Here is a 15494-nt window from a genome sequence, read left to right as displayed (position 1 = left end):
AATCCAATTTCTAAAGTCTCCTTGGTTTGTCCTGTAACCACTTCACAAAGAATGAGACCTAGGCATTTATTATTGAGGATGTTTATTAAAATATGAAAGAATTTTGCACAACACTTCAATGTTGCTATAAGGAATATGATTCTCCCATGTTTGCTTAGTCTCCATCTGGAAAAGCCTACAGTCTTTCTGATGTTTGTAGCTCAAACTGAACACCAGTTACAGATGACGCCTGCAGGAAACACCTGAGCCAGCAATGTGCCCTTGCAGCAAAGGCAGCCAAAGTATTTTTGGGCTGCCTTAGGAAAGCCATTGGCTACAGGCTGAATGAGGTGATTATTGTTTTCTGCTCAGCATTGGTTAGGCTGTGCCTGGAGTGCTGTGCCCAGGGCTGGGCTCCCCAGCACAAGACAGGCACAGGCCTTGGGCCTGCTGCACCAAATCCACTGAAGGCCCATTAAGATCATTAAAGGGCTTGAAGAACCTGATATGAGGAAAGACAGAGAGCTGGGATCATTCAGCCAAGAGAAGGCCTGGTGCAGATGCAGAGGGGCAAGAAACCTTTCCAGTGTTTACAACCTGAGGGCAGAAGCACAGGAGGAAACCAAAGAAGATGAAGTACGCAGTGGTATCCGGTGACATGACAAAGGCAGCGCACCCAAGCTGAAATACAGCAAATTCCCATTTAAATGTAATAAACCTTTTCACTACGAGGACTGTCAACTAATGAAACAGGCTGGCCAGAAAGGTTATGGAGTCTCAGTCCTTGGAGATATTAAAAATCCAACCAGACATGACCCTGGTAAGCTTGCTGTAGTTAACCCTACTCTAAATAGGGGCTGTTGGAAAGGAGCATCACTAGATGATCTCCAGAGGTTTCTTCTAACCTCAATGATTCTGTAATTCCTTAACTATCAAACTAAGTGTCCGATTAATACCTTGGGTACATCAAAACTTCCTTCTGTTAAGGGAATAAGTGTTCCTGGAACACAAATAATCAGGTTCCTAATTCAAAACAGTGCTATTACTTCAGCTGAAGTCTGAACTATGAAATGCTAGAAATAGAAAGTACACTGACAACTTTTTATCTTGAACTGTGCATCTTACTGTATTATTCAGCAAAGTCTGATCAAGTGGGAAGATTATGTAATAAGTTCACTCTAAGAGGAAGTCAGATGTCTACTGGAATCTTGCTATGCAAACCTCTGCTTTTTTTTTTTTTTTTTCAGTTACCTGGGAGAAGCAGATTGCTTGCAAATAAGCACAAAAAGGGAAATACTTGCTGTCAAATGATTACATTTTCAGTGGCATCTAGGAACTAAGAGCAGGAAGTTTGGTTCACTGCAATAGTACAGGAAAAACACATTGATTAAATAAGCAAAATATTTTCTAGTGGAAAGCACTCTAGCCAGAAGCAGATAAAATGCCTTTGCACATACTGATCACAGGAAGTTTTCAATCCAGTAATGCTACTCTTGCTTGGAAAATTACTCATTAGAAAACTAACAGTATGTTACAAATACAGATCAAAAACAGAAAAACATTTACCTGTGTTGTTTGGGGCAGCTGATGCGTAAGAGAACAGAAACAAGCGTTTAAGCAGCTTAGGAGTCTGGCTATGATGAACTATACCACTGACGATCTAGGAAAGGACCAGAAATTAACACCCAAACAAAGACTAAGACTAGCAGTGCAAAAAAAAGTGATTTTTTTTTTTCCTCCCCTCTCCTAGGTATTAAACAATGGATTCTATCCCTAACAACTGAAAACTGACTTTTAGAAAGCTCTCTCTGTCATCTGCAAGACACTGTACCTACTTGGCTTAGTAAGAAGTATTACACATGTTCAACTTCCAGAATGACTCTTATTAGTTAAATAGAAGTAGTAGACTCTTAGTTTGGAGTTCAGATTAACCTGTCAAAAGAACTCATGTTATCAGGAAAATAACTGCTTTTGTATCGAAAAGGCTGAAGTCTAATGCGATAAATGTAATTAAATTATGTATCACAAAGAGAACAGCTTTACAAGTTTGCCAAAGCTGAAGCTAATTTCATATAGTACTCTCCAGCTCCAGTTTTCTTCAAAGAGCCAGTACATCCGATCTTTTTAACTGCTATACACAACGATGTTTCATGATTAAGGTCAGCTAGAAATTGAAGTCTTTTACTTTCTCTCTGAGTTGGGAATGATCAGAAAACACCTCAAGTTGAAGGGATCTCTCAGGGTGAATTTCGTCCTTCCCTCACCCCCACAACTAAACTACCCAACACTAAGCTTAAAAAAAGAAAAACAAATTAAGTTGCTGTACTTACTCTTTTCACTTCCTCTTCTTTTGTGTATCTCAGGCAGAAATGAAATACTCTAAGATCTTTACAGTAGATAATTAGCGTCTCTGGGTATTTTCTTAGTTGTCCAGTTAGAAGTTTCTTTTTTTCATCATAAACTGCAAAATTAAAAAGTTTAAGTAAACATGAAAAAAGAACATTGCCATCAGCTGATAAAGATATCCCTGCTTAACTTTTAAAAATTCTCAATAGACTAATTCAAGCCCAAGTTTTAGCAAGTCAAAACAAGTATCGTACAACATAGACTGGCAAGCTCTTGTGCTAATACACTCAACTTTTTTTAAACTACTTCCTGCAAGACAGAAACCAAACTTGCAACAAGCCAGCTGCTAAGTGATTATTTCTGTTCACATTCTGACTGTGTAATAAGTTCAAAGTTCTGAGATGCACAAAGAACATAACTTAGTAATTTTGCCTGAGGGAAAGTCCCCAAACAAGTGAGATCATTCTAAGCTCCTAACATTGAGGGGAAAAAAAAAAAAAAATCATAAAATTAATAAAATCTCCAGGAGAGGCCTTTATTCACTTCTGTTGAGAATGTATCATTTCACAGCTTCAAGTGCTGCCAGCTAGGCCATTGCATGCAAAATTAAATAGTGTTCTCATAATCAACTTCCACCAGTCTCTCCCTAGTCCACTGCTTCACAAGTCCACATTGTGGTTCACAAATACTCTGAATACTCTAACACCAGTCCAAAGTCAGGCTTCTCTATAAATCCTTCCCTGCTACTTAGAAATTACAAGCCCCATTCTTGTTTACCTTTTTAAGTCATACAGGCATGCCCGTAAGCTCTGCTGAAAAACACCCATTCATTTACAAGTTAATTAAAACCTCATTTTCCATATCCTTTGATATTTTGAAGACATCACAAACCTCATAAAACAAAATTCCCTTAGGCAAGCAAAAGGTACTGTTTGGGAACTCAGTATCTGTACTGCTCTGCAGTGCTATTGTTCTAATGAAGTCATCTCTGTATTTACAGAAATAGTTGATACACTGGAAGGTCCTTACGCATAAGTTTTAATCACAAACATTTCACTGTACACTCTTCTCTGCTTTCAACCACAGCATTCTGAAGAAACGGTTTTGTCTGTCCCAGCAAGACAATTAATCAAAATGTTCTAATAGAGCTCTTAGCTGTCATTTCATTGTCAAATGTAACTGCAGCTCTTTTGTCCAGACTACCCAATCCTAGTTCCCAAAGTGACAACGTTATCAGTTTTCTAAAATGCAAGCACATACAAAAAGAGCACCAGCACTGTAAGAATCAGAAGCATGAGGCATGTTAAACAAACAGGAGAAAGCTGACCTACCTCCATAGATCTGATCTACACATTGCAGGGTTATGTCATTTTCTCCTACAATCTTATTCTTAAATTGTGGCTCCTAGAACATGAAAAAATTATCAGAAATCTCACACTACTAAGCAGTAGCACTTTCTTACAAGTAAAGGCTGTATTCAGTACTTTAATACCAGCATTACTTCTTATAAGCTGTATAAGGCAGAATACTGAAGAACAGCTATTAAAATACAGACAGCTGCAAGTCATACAGCCATCGCTTATAAACTGCAGATCCACTTTTATTTAAGTCTGAGCCATGCTTGAAATGTAGACTGAGTTTTTACTTTTCAAACAGCTTCAAAGCATGCATTTCTATTGAGTCACTTTTCAAACTAGAATCATTGCAGTAAACAGGAAATACAGTAACTTGATGTATCCAAGCCATTTTATGACAAGTTTCCTTGCTATGGGAACCTGGCAGGAAATAGAAAGTCTCCTAAAAGAACAAGTATCCCAAGAATATTCCAACAAGACAGCCAGAGTTATCACTGGGTAAAATGAAGACACGAACAATTCAATTCTCTTATCTACTGTTTTGACAAACCTGAAGTGATTTGGGGCTCTCTTCATTTCTATCATTCATGAGTTCAAAGTTAAAAGTGACATTTGAGTGACACCACAATTAAACATTGTTATGTTAAATTACCAGAAGGCTGATGTGCACTACACCAGCAAATCACATTTTACATGAAGACAGCTGTGAACAGAGTTAACCTCATCCAAGTTATTTCCAGGTCTGCACCACTCTGAATCAGGTGGCTAATAATTAACTTTTGTTAAGAGAATTATATAATCGTTACATGCATACATATATACACATATACACACACATATATATAAATTATATAATAGTTGACTTGGCATGCTATAAACCCAAGATTTAAAGTTAGCAATGGAACAGAAATTAGCATGACCACTACCAACTTTAGCATAAATCTCATGTGATCTGTGGAAAGGGCTCTGCAGCTTTGTCCCAATTAATTCTGTAATTTTGTAATTCCACAAGGTCCAAAAATTCATATTTGGCTGGATAAGCCTTAGCTTAACATTTGAACTCCCTGAAATTTTACCCCAAGAAATTTCTGACTACAATCAATGTGTCAAATTCTATTCTTATCATTATTCTGCACTTCCAAGATCACCTCGCACTCAAGAGCTACATACTAGGCTATCCTTCACTTTTATCACCTAAAGGGACTAGACTATTTCAGGTGCTTATGCACATCAAAAAAGGTATGGCGTTACCATTCCCCTTTGCATTTGAGCACCTAAAATTAAAGAAACAAGATTCAAGTAATTTCTAAGACTTGAAGGCTTTTTTAACATTTGCCAACTCAACAGTACCAGGTTTTTAAATCTTTGCAGTCAACACCTGAGTTTGAATGGAATAATTCAGAGCTTTACTGAGCCACACAATTATCTAGAGCATTTCCACTGAATATCAGCTTAGTCTTGTGCAGCTCTCAAATGGTTCTACAGATGTAGCCCAAAGTCAAGTCAGATGTTACACAACATTAGAAGTGTGTTTCAGACTTTTGCAATTTCTACTAGATAAGCAGTCAGAAATCATGTTTAAACTGTTGATCTAATTTTCAAAACAATTATTTTAACTTAAACTTCACAAAATTACCAACTCACAAGACGCAGAGTTATAAATTAAGTCGACTGTAAGTGTCCACATACATGCTTGCATCTTTTTCACTTGAGGAAGGATGGCGTAGACCAGGCAGATACAGACTATTTAAAATTGGTCTGCAGCCATTAAAACTTGTTATAAATCTATATTCATTCTGCATCTTTGTAAAAGGTAAAGATATTATTTAGTCAGAGACACTATATGTCTTTAGAGCATGTTTGGTCATAATTAAAAGACTTGTCCTCCTACATTATCATCTGATGCAGAATCATCGTCAAGGAAAGCAATCTTGAAGTTTGTGCATACAAGTTTCCCATAGGTGCCACGACTTGACCCATCTTCTTGTATATACTTGTACACCGTGCTTGCCTCGCAAAGCAGCAGTTCACCTGTGTGAAAGAAACACTGTCTTGCAACACAACTGATATACTTGATTGAATTATTTGAACTGTTACCTTAAACTCAGCATTAACTTCCTGACGGCTTCACCTAACCGTATGCCTGGAGATATTTCATCACTGTTACATGAAAAGACTAAGAGGCAAATCCTGGAATCAGTACACAGAGAGCCTTCTAGGTTATTAACATTTCTCAAGATGGACTGAACACTGTCCAGCTGCAGACACTTAGGAGTTCTGTAACCAGAAGCACCTGTATCATGGCCACTCTAAGCAGCAGGAAAACAACACCTGGAGCTACAAAGAGCAACCATGCGAGTGTGTACTCAAAAAAACCCCACCTTAAAGCCCACTGCAGAGTAGTTAATATCATCAATAAACAAGTTGAACACTGTACCAATTTTCCTTACTTCTAAACTCTAAGAACGGTGAAACATTTGAGGTGATTACAAATCCATCAGTTGTTTTTTTCATAGCTTTGACTGGAGATGTTGCTTGTTTTACAGATCCCAGGGCTATTTTAAAGTCCTCAAACACAAGTTTGCATAAATAATGGTTGATGAAATTCTGATCTTAAAATCAGCAGGAACTGAACTTCAAGTTCAAAAAAGTAAAAACAGGTTGTAGTGCATATAATCAGCCAAACTCTCAGTCTGTCCTAAAAAGTACAGAAAACCCAACAGAATAATACTAGTTTATTCTAAGATTTTACTTGTATTTTATATTAGTAATTGTAAATTAAAAAAAAAAAAATAAAAATCTTAAGAGTGAATGAGGCATCAGAAGGCCTAAGTAACTCATAGTAAAGCAAAGCAATTAGAAAGTTTCCACTAGTTCTTGGTCTCCAGTTCCCAAACAAATAAAAACATACCCAAATTATCTTTTAAGAAACCAGGCAAACAAGTATAGACATTTCTCCACAAGCAGCTTACGTGAAGATACTGTACACTATAAGAATTGAAAATTTTATAATTTTTTAAACAACCCATGCAGACGCAGATATTTAAAACACTTCCACTTGTGTGGGTTGCTAAACCAAAACCTCTCTTTTACTACTTGGGACACTGATGTCACATGACTGTTTGCTGGACAGACATAGGAATATTTAAATATGGTTTACATGACTAATATTTTATTATTTAATTCTAATAATACAATATAAAACTGTTACCTGGTAATAAGCGAGGATTTACTTCCTTTTCTATGGGTTCCTTTATGTGTATTTCCTAAGGAGCGAAAGAATAATCATTACTTTGCAGAGATTGTACCTTCAACACATGATAACAGCACCCCCTCTCTTAAATCCTTCATAATCTAGCACATAGATAAAATAAAATTACGGAAAAAAATCCTAAATTAAGGAGAATAAGTGGGCAATGTGCTTCCTCCACTAAAGGTCAGTAGTCTATTAGCTAAATAAGTCTGTAGTTTGACACCCACGCTGTCAGTGGGTTACATGCAGTTGTGAATGCAAAAGGAAATGCATTATTTATATAAGAAACAGGAAGAAATAAAGCATTGCTTCAAGTTCTCTTATCACATACAAATGCATAAGCATAAACTTACTATTATAATACAACACCATCTCCCAGAGTTTATTCCTAAGCTTTTCTGTGCATGATTTAATATTTGTTTTCCTTTCAGCTTTTCAAGCTTCATCCTTTGATACCTATTTCTGATTTTCTTACATGTATTATTGAAATAAAAGTACAAAAGTTACTTAAAGAGTACTACTAACATTACAGGGAAAGGGATTTCAGAATCTCAGAGCCAAATGGTAAAACCCGTCACAAGATACCCTTTAATTTGGACCCAAATTGCACAAATAAGCCCTATTAAACTCTCAGTATCACTTATTCTAGCCTTGAGGCACTGATAGTTGGACTAAAATCTCTAACAAAAACTATTAAACTAGAGGACATGCTACACCCTTCCTGCTCAGCCAGTTCAGAACTTCCTCCTCCAAGTCCAAATCACTTCACATGCACTGGAGTCTTTCTGGAAAACTATTAGTTAACTGGAAAACCCCCTGGGGCCAAAGCCGTAAGCAAGCTAATTTTAGCTTGTCACCAGCATCCAAAGTCAGATAATGCAAATCAAGACAAGCAATCAAAAGGAGGCATAAGCAATAACATTTTTGCCGGGTTAAATACGAAGAAACAAACAAAAGCCCTTGAGAGCATAAAAATAATCCCCCTTTGCCATTCACATAAACACTTGCTCTCAACACTCAGAAGACCCAAGAAGCAGCTTGAAAGGTGTCCAGCAAAACTAAAACAACTAAGAAACCACACCATGAGAACTGCAGAGACACTCAAGACAGGGTGAAAAGAGGTAAAAGTAATAAAATGAAGCAGTCGTGGTGCTGTGAAGAAAGAAATCAGTAACTACAGCTGGTAGCTAACAGAGAAAACAAAACACAATTTGCTGCCTTTAACTTCTAAGCCTGGATGTTGTACAAGTAAATTTTAATCATATTTCATTCTTGTCAGCTAAGTAAGTTGCTATGCAAACATGGCTCAAGCTGAACACTGCTGCATTCAGAGAAGAAATAACGTTTTCCCAATGTTGTCTCTTCGCCACCAGTAGCTCTAAGCTAAACTTTGTTTTTAGTAGTGCCTTTATAGCTATGCCTCCTACTATCACTATTTGTGTGCAACTAAATGCAACACTGTTTGCTCACAAACTGTGTGCCAACAATCACTGCTGCTGAACAGTAAAGTAGTATACTAACTAGGTGTTCTACCAGTAACTTTTACTTTGGGGGATATCATAACACACGTAATAACTACTGTTTATGTATACTCAGTGCTTGAATGTTCATACTTATTGCTATGAGTACCAGTTTACGCTGGTGTGGGCATGTAAGACCTGAATTAAAAAAAAAAAAAAAAAAAAAAAGAACTCAAATAAGTTCTTTGAGCTTACATCCATTTATTAAAATGTATGGAATCTTTTATAACAGTTATCAAAAACCCACAGACATTGAAGTGCTATAGGCAGAATTCCTATAACACACAACAGCTTCCAAGAGCTGAGCATCCAGAAGAGTTCTATTTGAAAATCAGCATTTATATTCCCATAATAAAATAATAAATATTTTAAAGAAAATTTTCACGCATGTGCACTAGGGAGAGCTAGAATGCAAGCCATGAACATTGCTGAACAATCCAAGTTGCTGTGCTGATTTTCCACGGGAGGATATGAAAATATATTAAATTCTACTAATGTTGCATTTTATATTTGTTCTTTTAAGAGAGAAGGCAAAGATCTTTGTGAAAACAACTTGTTCACTCACCATGAGTCAGTGCAAGTTGTGTAGGAACCCATAAACTTAGCTAATACTTCCACTCTGTTTCAACTTCATTTTTCTAACAGATTTCAGTTGTGGGGCAACACAGATCTTAGGACTAACTTAAGAGCCTGCTGACACTAAAATGCATGCTCTCCAACACCCCTTCAATCAGTCATACACTTCATACCCACCCACTCCTTTTATCCCTGGGTTTGTCTGACTACATGGTGAGGTAATTTGGTTCATAAGATCAGCTGGAAAGTCTGTACTTGTGCTACATTTGGTTTTGTTGTTATTGCCCATTGTTAGCAGAACTGGCTCATCAACAGGTCTGATGAGCACAGAAACAAAAGAAAGGGAAGCAGCAGAAAGAAGCAAGTCTCTCTCCCTTCTCACAAGCTACTAAATCCACTCAGGCCTCAGGAAACTTCAGCCTCTGACCCTCTGTTGAAGTCAAGTATGCATGCACTTCCCATTTATGAACACTGAAAGCCATCCGCACCTCCAGGTAGATACTTCTTCATCTGTAGCTTCCCTGTTCTGAATGCCCCAAGCAGAATCTTGGCACTTCTTCCTCAAGATGCAACACAGGAAACCCTACTACCTACCAGCAACGGCTAAAAGCAGATACACACAGGACACCATAGCAATGAGGAAAATTAACTTTGAATTGCCTCAGAGATGATAGAAACAAAGACTTCAACTTTGCTGAAGGTTTCAGTAACTTCTTACTTGGAGATGTTTCTCATCTGTGCACTTACCTTGTGCTACATCTCTTTTTTCCAGGCTACCAAACGGTAGCAGGCAAGACAGGAACACTCCATAATTATCACAGTACAGGCTACCAAATCATAGTGAAACTGGAGGCTGACAGCATCTCACACTACACTAATTTATAATGCATCATTCTCCTTGTCATTTCAAACCACCTTCAGCTGATAGCACTAGGAAACCATGAAGTGCCAGGAGAAGGAGACAACATGCTCCATGCAGATCCTCTGCCTCAACAGCGGGGGGACGACACCACAGATAAACACTTTTCTTAAAGAAAGACTTATCTTTTCTCTTCCTCTTGATTTTTATCCAAGTATAGAGAACAACTGCGCAGTTTGCAGGGACTATATTCAGCTCTCTCCCAAAAACATACTCAAAGGGGCTAAAATATATTCCTCAAGTCTGTCTGGTGACACGTCTTCCCCAAGTGCTGAAGCATAAAAGAGCCACCATGTGTGACACAATATCCAGTTTAAGTTAGTACAATCCAGTAGCAATTATGGGCAGTTAGGGCACGAGAGAGATCCCAAATGATCCTGCTTTTTGTCCTAGAGCCTCACCACAACTAAGCACAACTCCTTGCCTCCTATTCCACAGGGAGGAATTGACTGTGGACAGAAAATGAGTAAAATGTGAAAAAAATTCCCTGCAAGCTATAACCCTGCTTACTCTGATCTTGTCAGAGAATTTGAATTTTCTTTAAGCAGTGTTGCCTATTGATACTGGATGTTGATCATCAGTCTCAGCAGAGAGACCATGCATACAGTGTGCTGCTGCAAACTGGAATACGCTGTAAACTCTGAACCTACCTCAGCACACAGTAAGGTTTCCATTTATCCATAGCCAGACATTTGTGCTTGAAGTAATTCCAAAAACTGAAAACAAGATTTTCAGTAAATACACTGGGGAAAACATTTCCCACTAGTTTCACATAATAAAGGAACTAGTTATCACTTCCAGGGTTTCAAGAGTACTGGCTGAAACATACATCCTTCCAAGACTGACAGCAAATAGCAGTGCTGTAAGAACACAGGACATTTTAATGTTCTCATATAGTTTTCCAGAAGTAATCTTGCCACAGGGAAGCTCGACCCTCTGGTGAGGCTTGCAGTGAACTCCTGTTTTTTCTTATTTACTACACTAGAAGACTAACAGAGGGCTGTGATAGCTTTCTTAACTACACATTTTTCTTTATCAGTTGTAAAACTCAAACTGTTTACCAAAATATTTGCAAGTTAGTTGTGGTGGTTTAGCAAATGACTACAGTATTCCTGAGTAAAATAAATCAAACTTTTGTCTAGGAGTTTCACTGAAATTTCCTGCAAAAGAGGAAATACCTGTGCACATGCTTATCATACATTCTGAATACACACTAGTATTCAGAAATGAACTACAATACACACTTGGTATTTTCTGGAAGACTATTTCTTGGTCAAACAAGCCTAATCCCACATTGTGTTGTCATACAATCCAAAGAAGATACTTACTACACTTTAATAACGGTGCTGAAAATAATCTCTAAATGCTTGTTTTCCTTCCTTTCACAGCTCCATTATCTTATAGCCCATTAGGTCATAGTGGATGTTTTCCATGTCCTTTTCATCTTTTATACTTTCCTCTTTCCTTACTTTGTCCTGTTTCTCTCCTCTGACTTCAACACCCAGCTTCCCCCACGTCAGCCCAGAGCCCAGCTGGCCGCTGTGGTAACTCCCATTCCTTGTGCCACTCTTCAGTTTCATCACTCCAATTTAAAAGTAGTGAAATACTATTTTAAGAGTGTAAATATTGCACCAAGACTCACAAGCAACAAGTGTTCATAGTGGCTATGAGCTGATAGCAATGCATGATTTGGGACAAAGCACAAGAGGTCTGAAAGTTACCCTCACAACTCTGCACTCCAGATTTCACAGAGAAACAGAATGAAGCAGAAGAAACTCTTTTAAAGTTCATGGGCTAATAGCAGACCTAACATCCTATAAGAATTAACATGGAGGATTTAACTTTTAAGAATGCATGTACAAAAAGTAACATTAAGCTTTAAATCAAGTTTAACGAACAAACTTTTATTCAAATTGAAGTAAAACATGATCCAGCTTGTTGGCCTCACAAATGCTTTCAGTTTTGTAATATTTCAGTTAGAAATCATGAAGTAATTCACTGGTTCTTATTTCTATGTCTCCATAGACAAATTTTCCTGGTCTATAATCAGACATGTCAAAATATTGACTTTATACCCTACTATTCACCCCACTTCCTGCATGGTAGCCAAGTCTGTCCTGAGGGGAAGTGTGTCACTAATATCAACATCCTACGGTCTTGCTCTCAACAGACCATTGATTGATCTGTAGTTCCACACAGCACAGCATAACTAGGTTATATTTAGTCAGATGTCAAAAGCGTTGCTTTTATAGACATTCTGGGGTTTCACAGCGGAAATCACTCTGTTCCTTCAACAAACAGCATTTTCTGTTCACTCTTTACTTCTGTCTTGCTATATATTAACATCAATAGAGTTCCTGTTTCTTTTCACATTCAAACACACAAATGCCAAAACCAGTATAAAGCTCACTTAATTTTATTTTTCTGAACATTACCTAATGTGTCCGTCAGGTATCTGAGGATGGACTAAACGAGCTAGGGCTAGAAAAAAAGCTCAGCTCTACCTGTCACATTGTCTTGCTGTAGGGCTCACATAACATAGAGGCAGCAGTTTTAGGTCTCAAACAACATACCAGAGGAACATGGACAAGCACAATGAATCTGGAGGTTGCAAGAAGGACAAGAGCATAACACTACTGTATTGCTCTATATTGCATCGTGATTGACAGAAAATCTTGCTGCAAGTCAGAAGTATAAACAGCTTCAAGGCAAAGCTCTGTAAATCCACAGACAAGTCCATCATGAACTCAAATGCTACCTAGACGCAACCTCAGGCTCATTAAGTCCCTGAACTGCTGTTTCCCATCTTTTGACAAGGGTCTACCAGAGGAAGCATGATACTAAGCATACCTGTTGCCAACACTTCTGCCCAAGCACCTGATACTGAAAGAGACAGGGTATTAGTCTGCCCTAGGATGGTAGTTGCACTGTCTTGATGAAAGGAAAGTTCCCAGTTAACCAAACTATTTTCCACATAAGAGGGATTGAAGTATTTCCACTGTTCTATCAGTCTAACCCCAATTTTAAAACTCAGCTACATTTAAGTTAACAGGTACAGGAAATTTGTGTTCAGAAAGTCTATTTTCTCACATACATAAGGAATACTGTTCCTTGAGACATGCTCACTTCTGCTTATTTTAGGATATCTAATCAATGTGGGGATTTTCCAGATCCACAATTAGCCTCACAGGTTCCATCACATATCTAACATTTTATTTTTAATCCTCATTAAAAATAAAAAAAATCACTGAAGTCTTCAGCTTGCTGTGTAACCATCCCACTAAGGTAGTCACAGGCTGTCAAGATGCCAAACTCAGAGCAAATAGTTAAACCTCCCTTACTTGCAACTGGAATCTGACCTCAGTTTGACTGAGCTTTTGAGGCTGTGAAAGACACACTAATTCTAGGGCAGCCATCAGGTCTACATTTCAAAGTTTCTGCCGCAAGAGTCCATTAAATTCCTAAATTTAAGTGCATCAAGGAGATAGTTAGAAGCAACATGGATAAAGTAAATGACTGCAAGCTCTAGTGCATCAGGATATTTTATTAAAAGCTTCATCTTCCAGTATTAAATGCCTTTGTTTGCCTTCCTGCAACCAACAATATCATATTTGAAGAGTTACATTACTGTAGTTATAATCAAGTTGAAGTATTCTTTATTGTTTTGTGTCTTACTGCACTACATATATTTGACTTGTACCGTTTTCTCACTGGTCCCTTTTCCAGCAAGCTTTAATCACCCAGAATGCTTGTTTAAATGGTGAAGTGGCTTTCAGTAAGTGCAACAAGTAAAGATCTTACCTTTGCAAAATTCAGTTCCTTGAGTACACATTTTTTGTATATTTGTACAACATACTTTCCTAAGGTGAAAGACTGACTTCATACATATATTTGCTGACTCCAGAAATATTTGTAACTATCATTTACATCCATTTCCACTGAAAAAAATACAAGGAAGGGAAAAAGCTTTTAAAGTGACCTGATGAAATTACAAGTCACCAGGGCTTAACAACATAAAACTAGAGTTTCTATCACAAAATAAAGATGTAAGTTGTAATCAGCACAGCTGACTTAAGCCGTAATAACTTTGAACTGTTATTTCAGATTCAGCGAAAAATAAAACCAGCAGATTCTCCAAGGTCCTATCAGTGACCAACTCTGTACTAATTAACAAGATAGACAAAAATCTCTTCCCTAAGAAGCTCTCAAGAGAATTCAACAATTAAGAAGAACCAGTTTGACACAGATTACAAAGAACTATGGAGGGGAAAAAAAACACAACACCACAAATGGGTAGTTTTCATGGAGACTGGTCTTCCTAGAAAACAGCTGTTCACCAGGAACAATAAATGAAGGAATACTGAATAATAATACTGATCTAACAACATCTGCTAACAACATGACCTCAGTAAACTGAGTCTAAAACCACTTCAGTCAGACTGCCAACATAAGTTTCAATAAATATGTGAAAGGACAACAGGAAGAACAATATGAAAGATATGCACAGCCAAGAGTCCAACCCTAAGCTGTTAGAGAAGGGCCCCAGCGCTTTGGACCAAGAGAGCTGAACAGGAGGAGCCTGCAGAGACAGAGCACACATCGGCAGTGACGGTGAGGGACACCGAGAAAAACAGGGTGGGAAAGTCCCACCTTACAAGCTGAGCAGTCACGGTGACAGCCTGACATCTGCTTAGAGCTTGCGAAAACAACCCACGTGAAGCACCAGAAAAATAACCATCTCAAAACTGACCGGCCAGCTACATTTTTTTCAAGCTTTCTCAGGAAGCAACAAGCACGATACTTCCCCTCCGTTCCCAGGGAAGCGCCTCCGAGGCACCGGACCCGGCACCCCCGGGCGAGCGCACCCGGCAGCGCTCGCACCCGCCCTTCTCCAGCCGCACGCCCGTCCCGCGGCCGCACCGCCAAGCTCTTCACACCTCCCGGCGGCGAACTCCGGCCGAGCAGCCCGGCAGCGCGCCGAGGGGAGCGGCAGCCCTGCTCCCGCGGCCCTGACGAGACCCCAGCGGGCCCTCGCCGGACTCGCCCCCGCCCCGCGGGCCCGGGCTGCGGCAGCCTCACAGCTCCTCCGCCCGCCTCCCGCAGCCCGCGGCCCCTTCCTCGTCCCGCCGCCCCGCACCTCCGGGCTGATGTAGGACACGAACGAGGGCTTGGCCACCTTGGCCCCGCTGCCCAGCATGGCTCCGGCCGCCTCCCGTCTGCCCCTGGAGCCCGCAGCGGCACCGCTTCCCCGTGCTTCTCCTGAGGGGGCCGCGGCGAGGACCAGCCGGCAACGGCGGCAGCAGGGAAAGCCGCCGTATCCGTAGCACGTACTGACCCCGCCCCTACGCCGGTGCCCGCCCACCCCGCCGCCGGCCATTCCTAGAGCACCGCCTCCCCGCCGCACCCGTTCTCACTGGCCACAACTGCTGTCAGTCATAATTGCGCCCTCCTCTTATTGGCCGCGAGAGGAAGTGCCTGGAGGAGGCGGGGCGGGGCGGTGAGCGGCGGAGAGGGAGGCCAGTCGGGGCGCGGCCCAGCCCAGCCGC

General features: G+C 39.7%; 1 protein-coding gene across 1 annotated transcript in view; it reads right to left on the bottom strand.

Moving 5' to 3' along the window:
• MTMR12 (myotubularin related protein 12) overlaps positions 1–15263 on the bottom strand; it is a 37814-nt gene extending 22551 nt beyond the window's left edge. The window contains exons 1-6 of the mRNA XM_082074502.1: positions 15086–15263; positions 6892–6946; positions 5572–5711; positions 3657–3729; positions 2310–2440; positions 1546–1639 (exon numbers count right to left, since the gene is read on the bottom strand). Coding sequence (XP_081930628.1) covers positions 1546–1639; positions 2310–2440; positions 3657–3729; positions 5572–5711; positions 6892–6946; positions 15086–15145 — 553 coding nt within the window. The 5' untranslated portion in view covers positions 15146–15263. The remainder of the gene's footprint in view (positions 1–1545; positions 1640–2309; positions 2441–3656; positions 3730–5571; positions 5712–6891; positions 6947–15085) is intronic.
• Positions 15264–15494: the final 231 nt, after the last annotated feature.

This window comes from Streptopelia decaocto (assembly GCF_964273445.1).
Source record: "Streptopelia decaocto genome assembly, chromosome: Z".
Lineage (NCBI taxonomy): Eukaryota > Metazoa > Chordata > Aves > Columbiformes > Columbidae > Streptopelia > Streptopelia decaocto.
The sequence above is the reverse complement of the archived record's forward strand: the minus strand, read 5'-3'. Positions and strand labels throughout refer to the sequence as shown.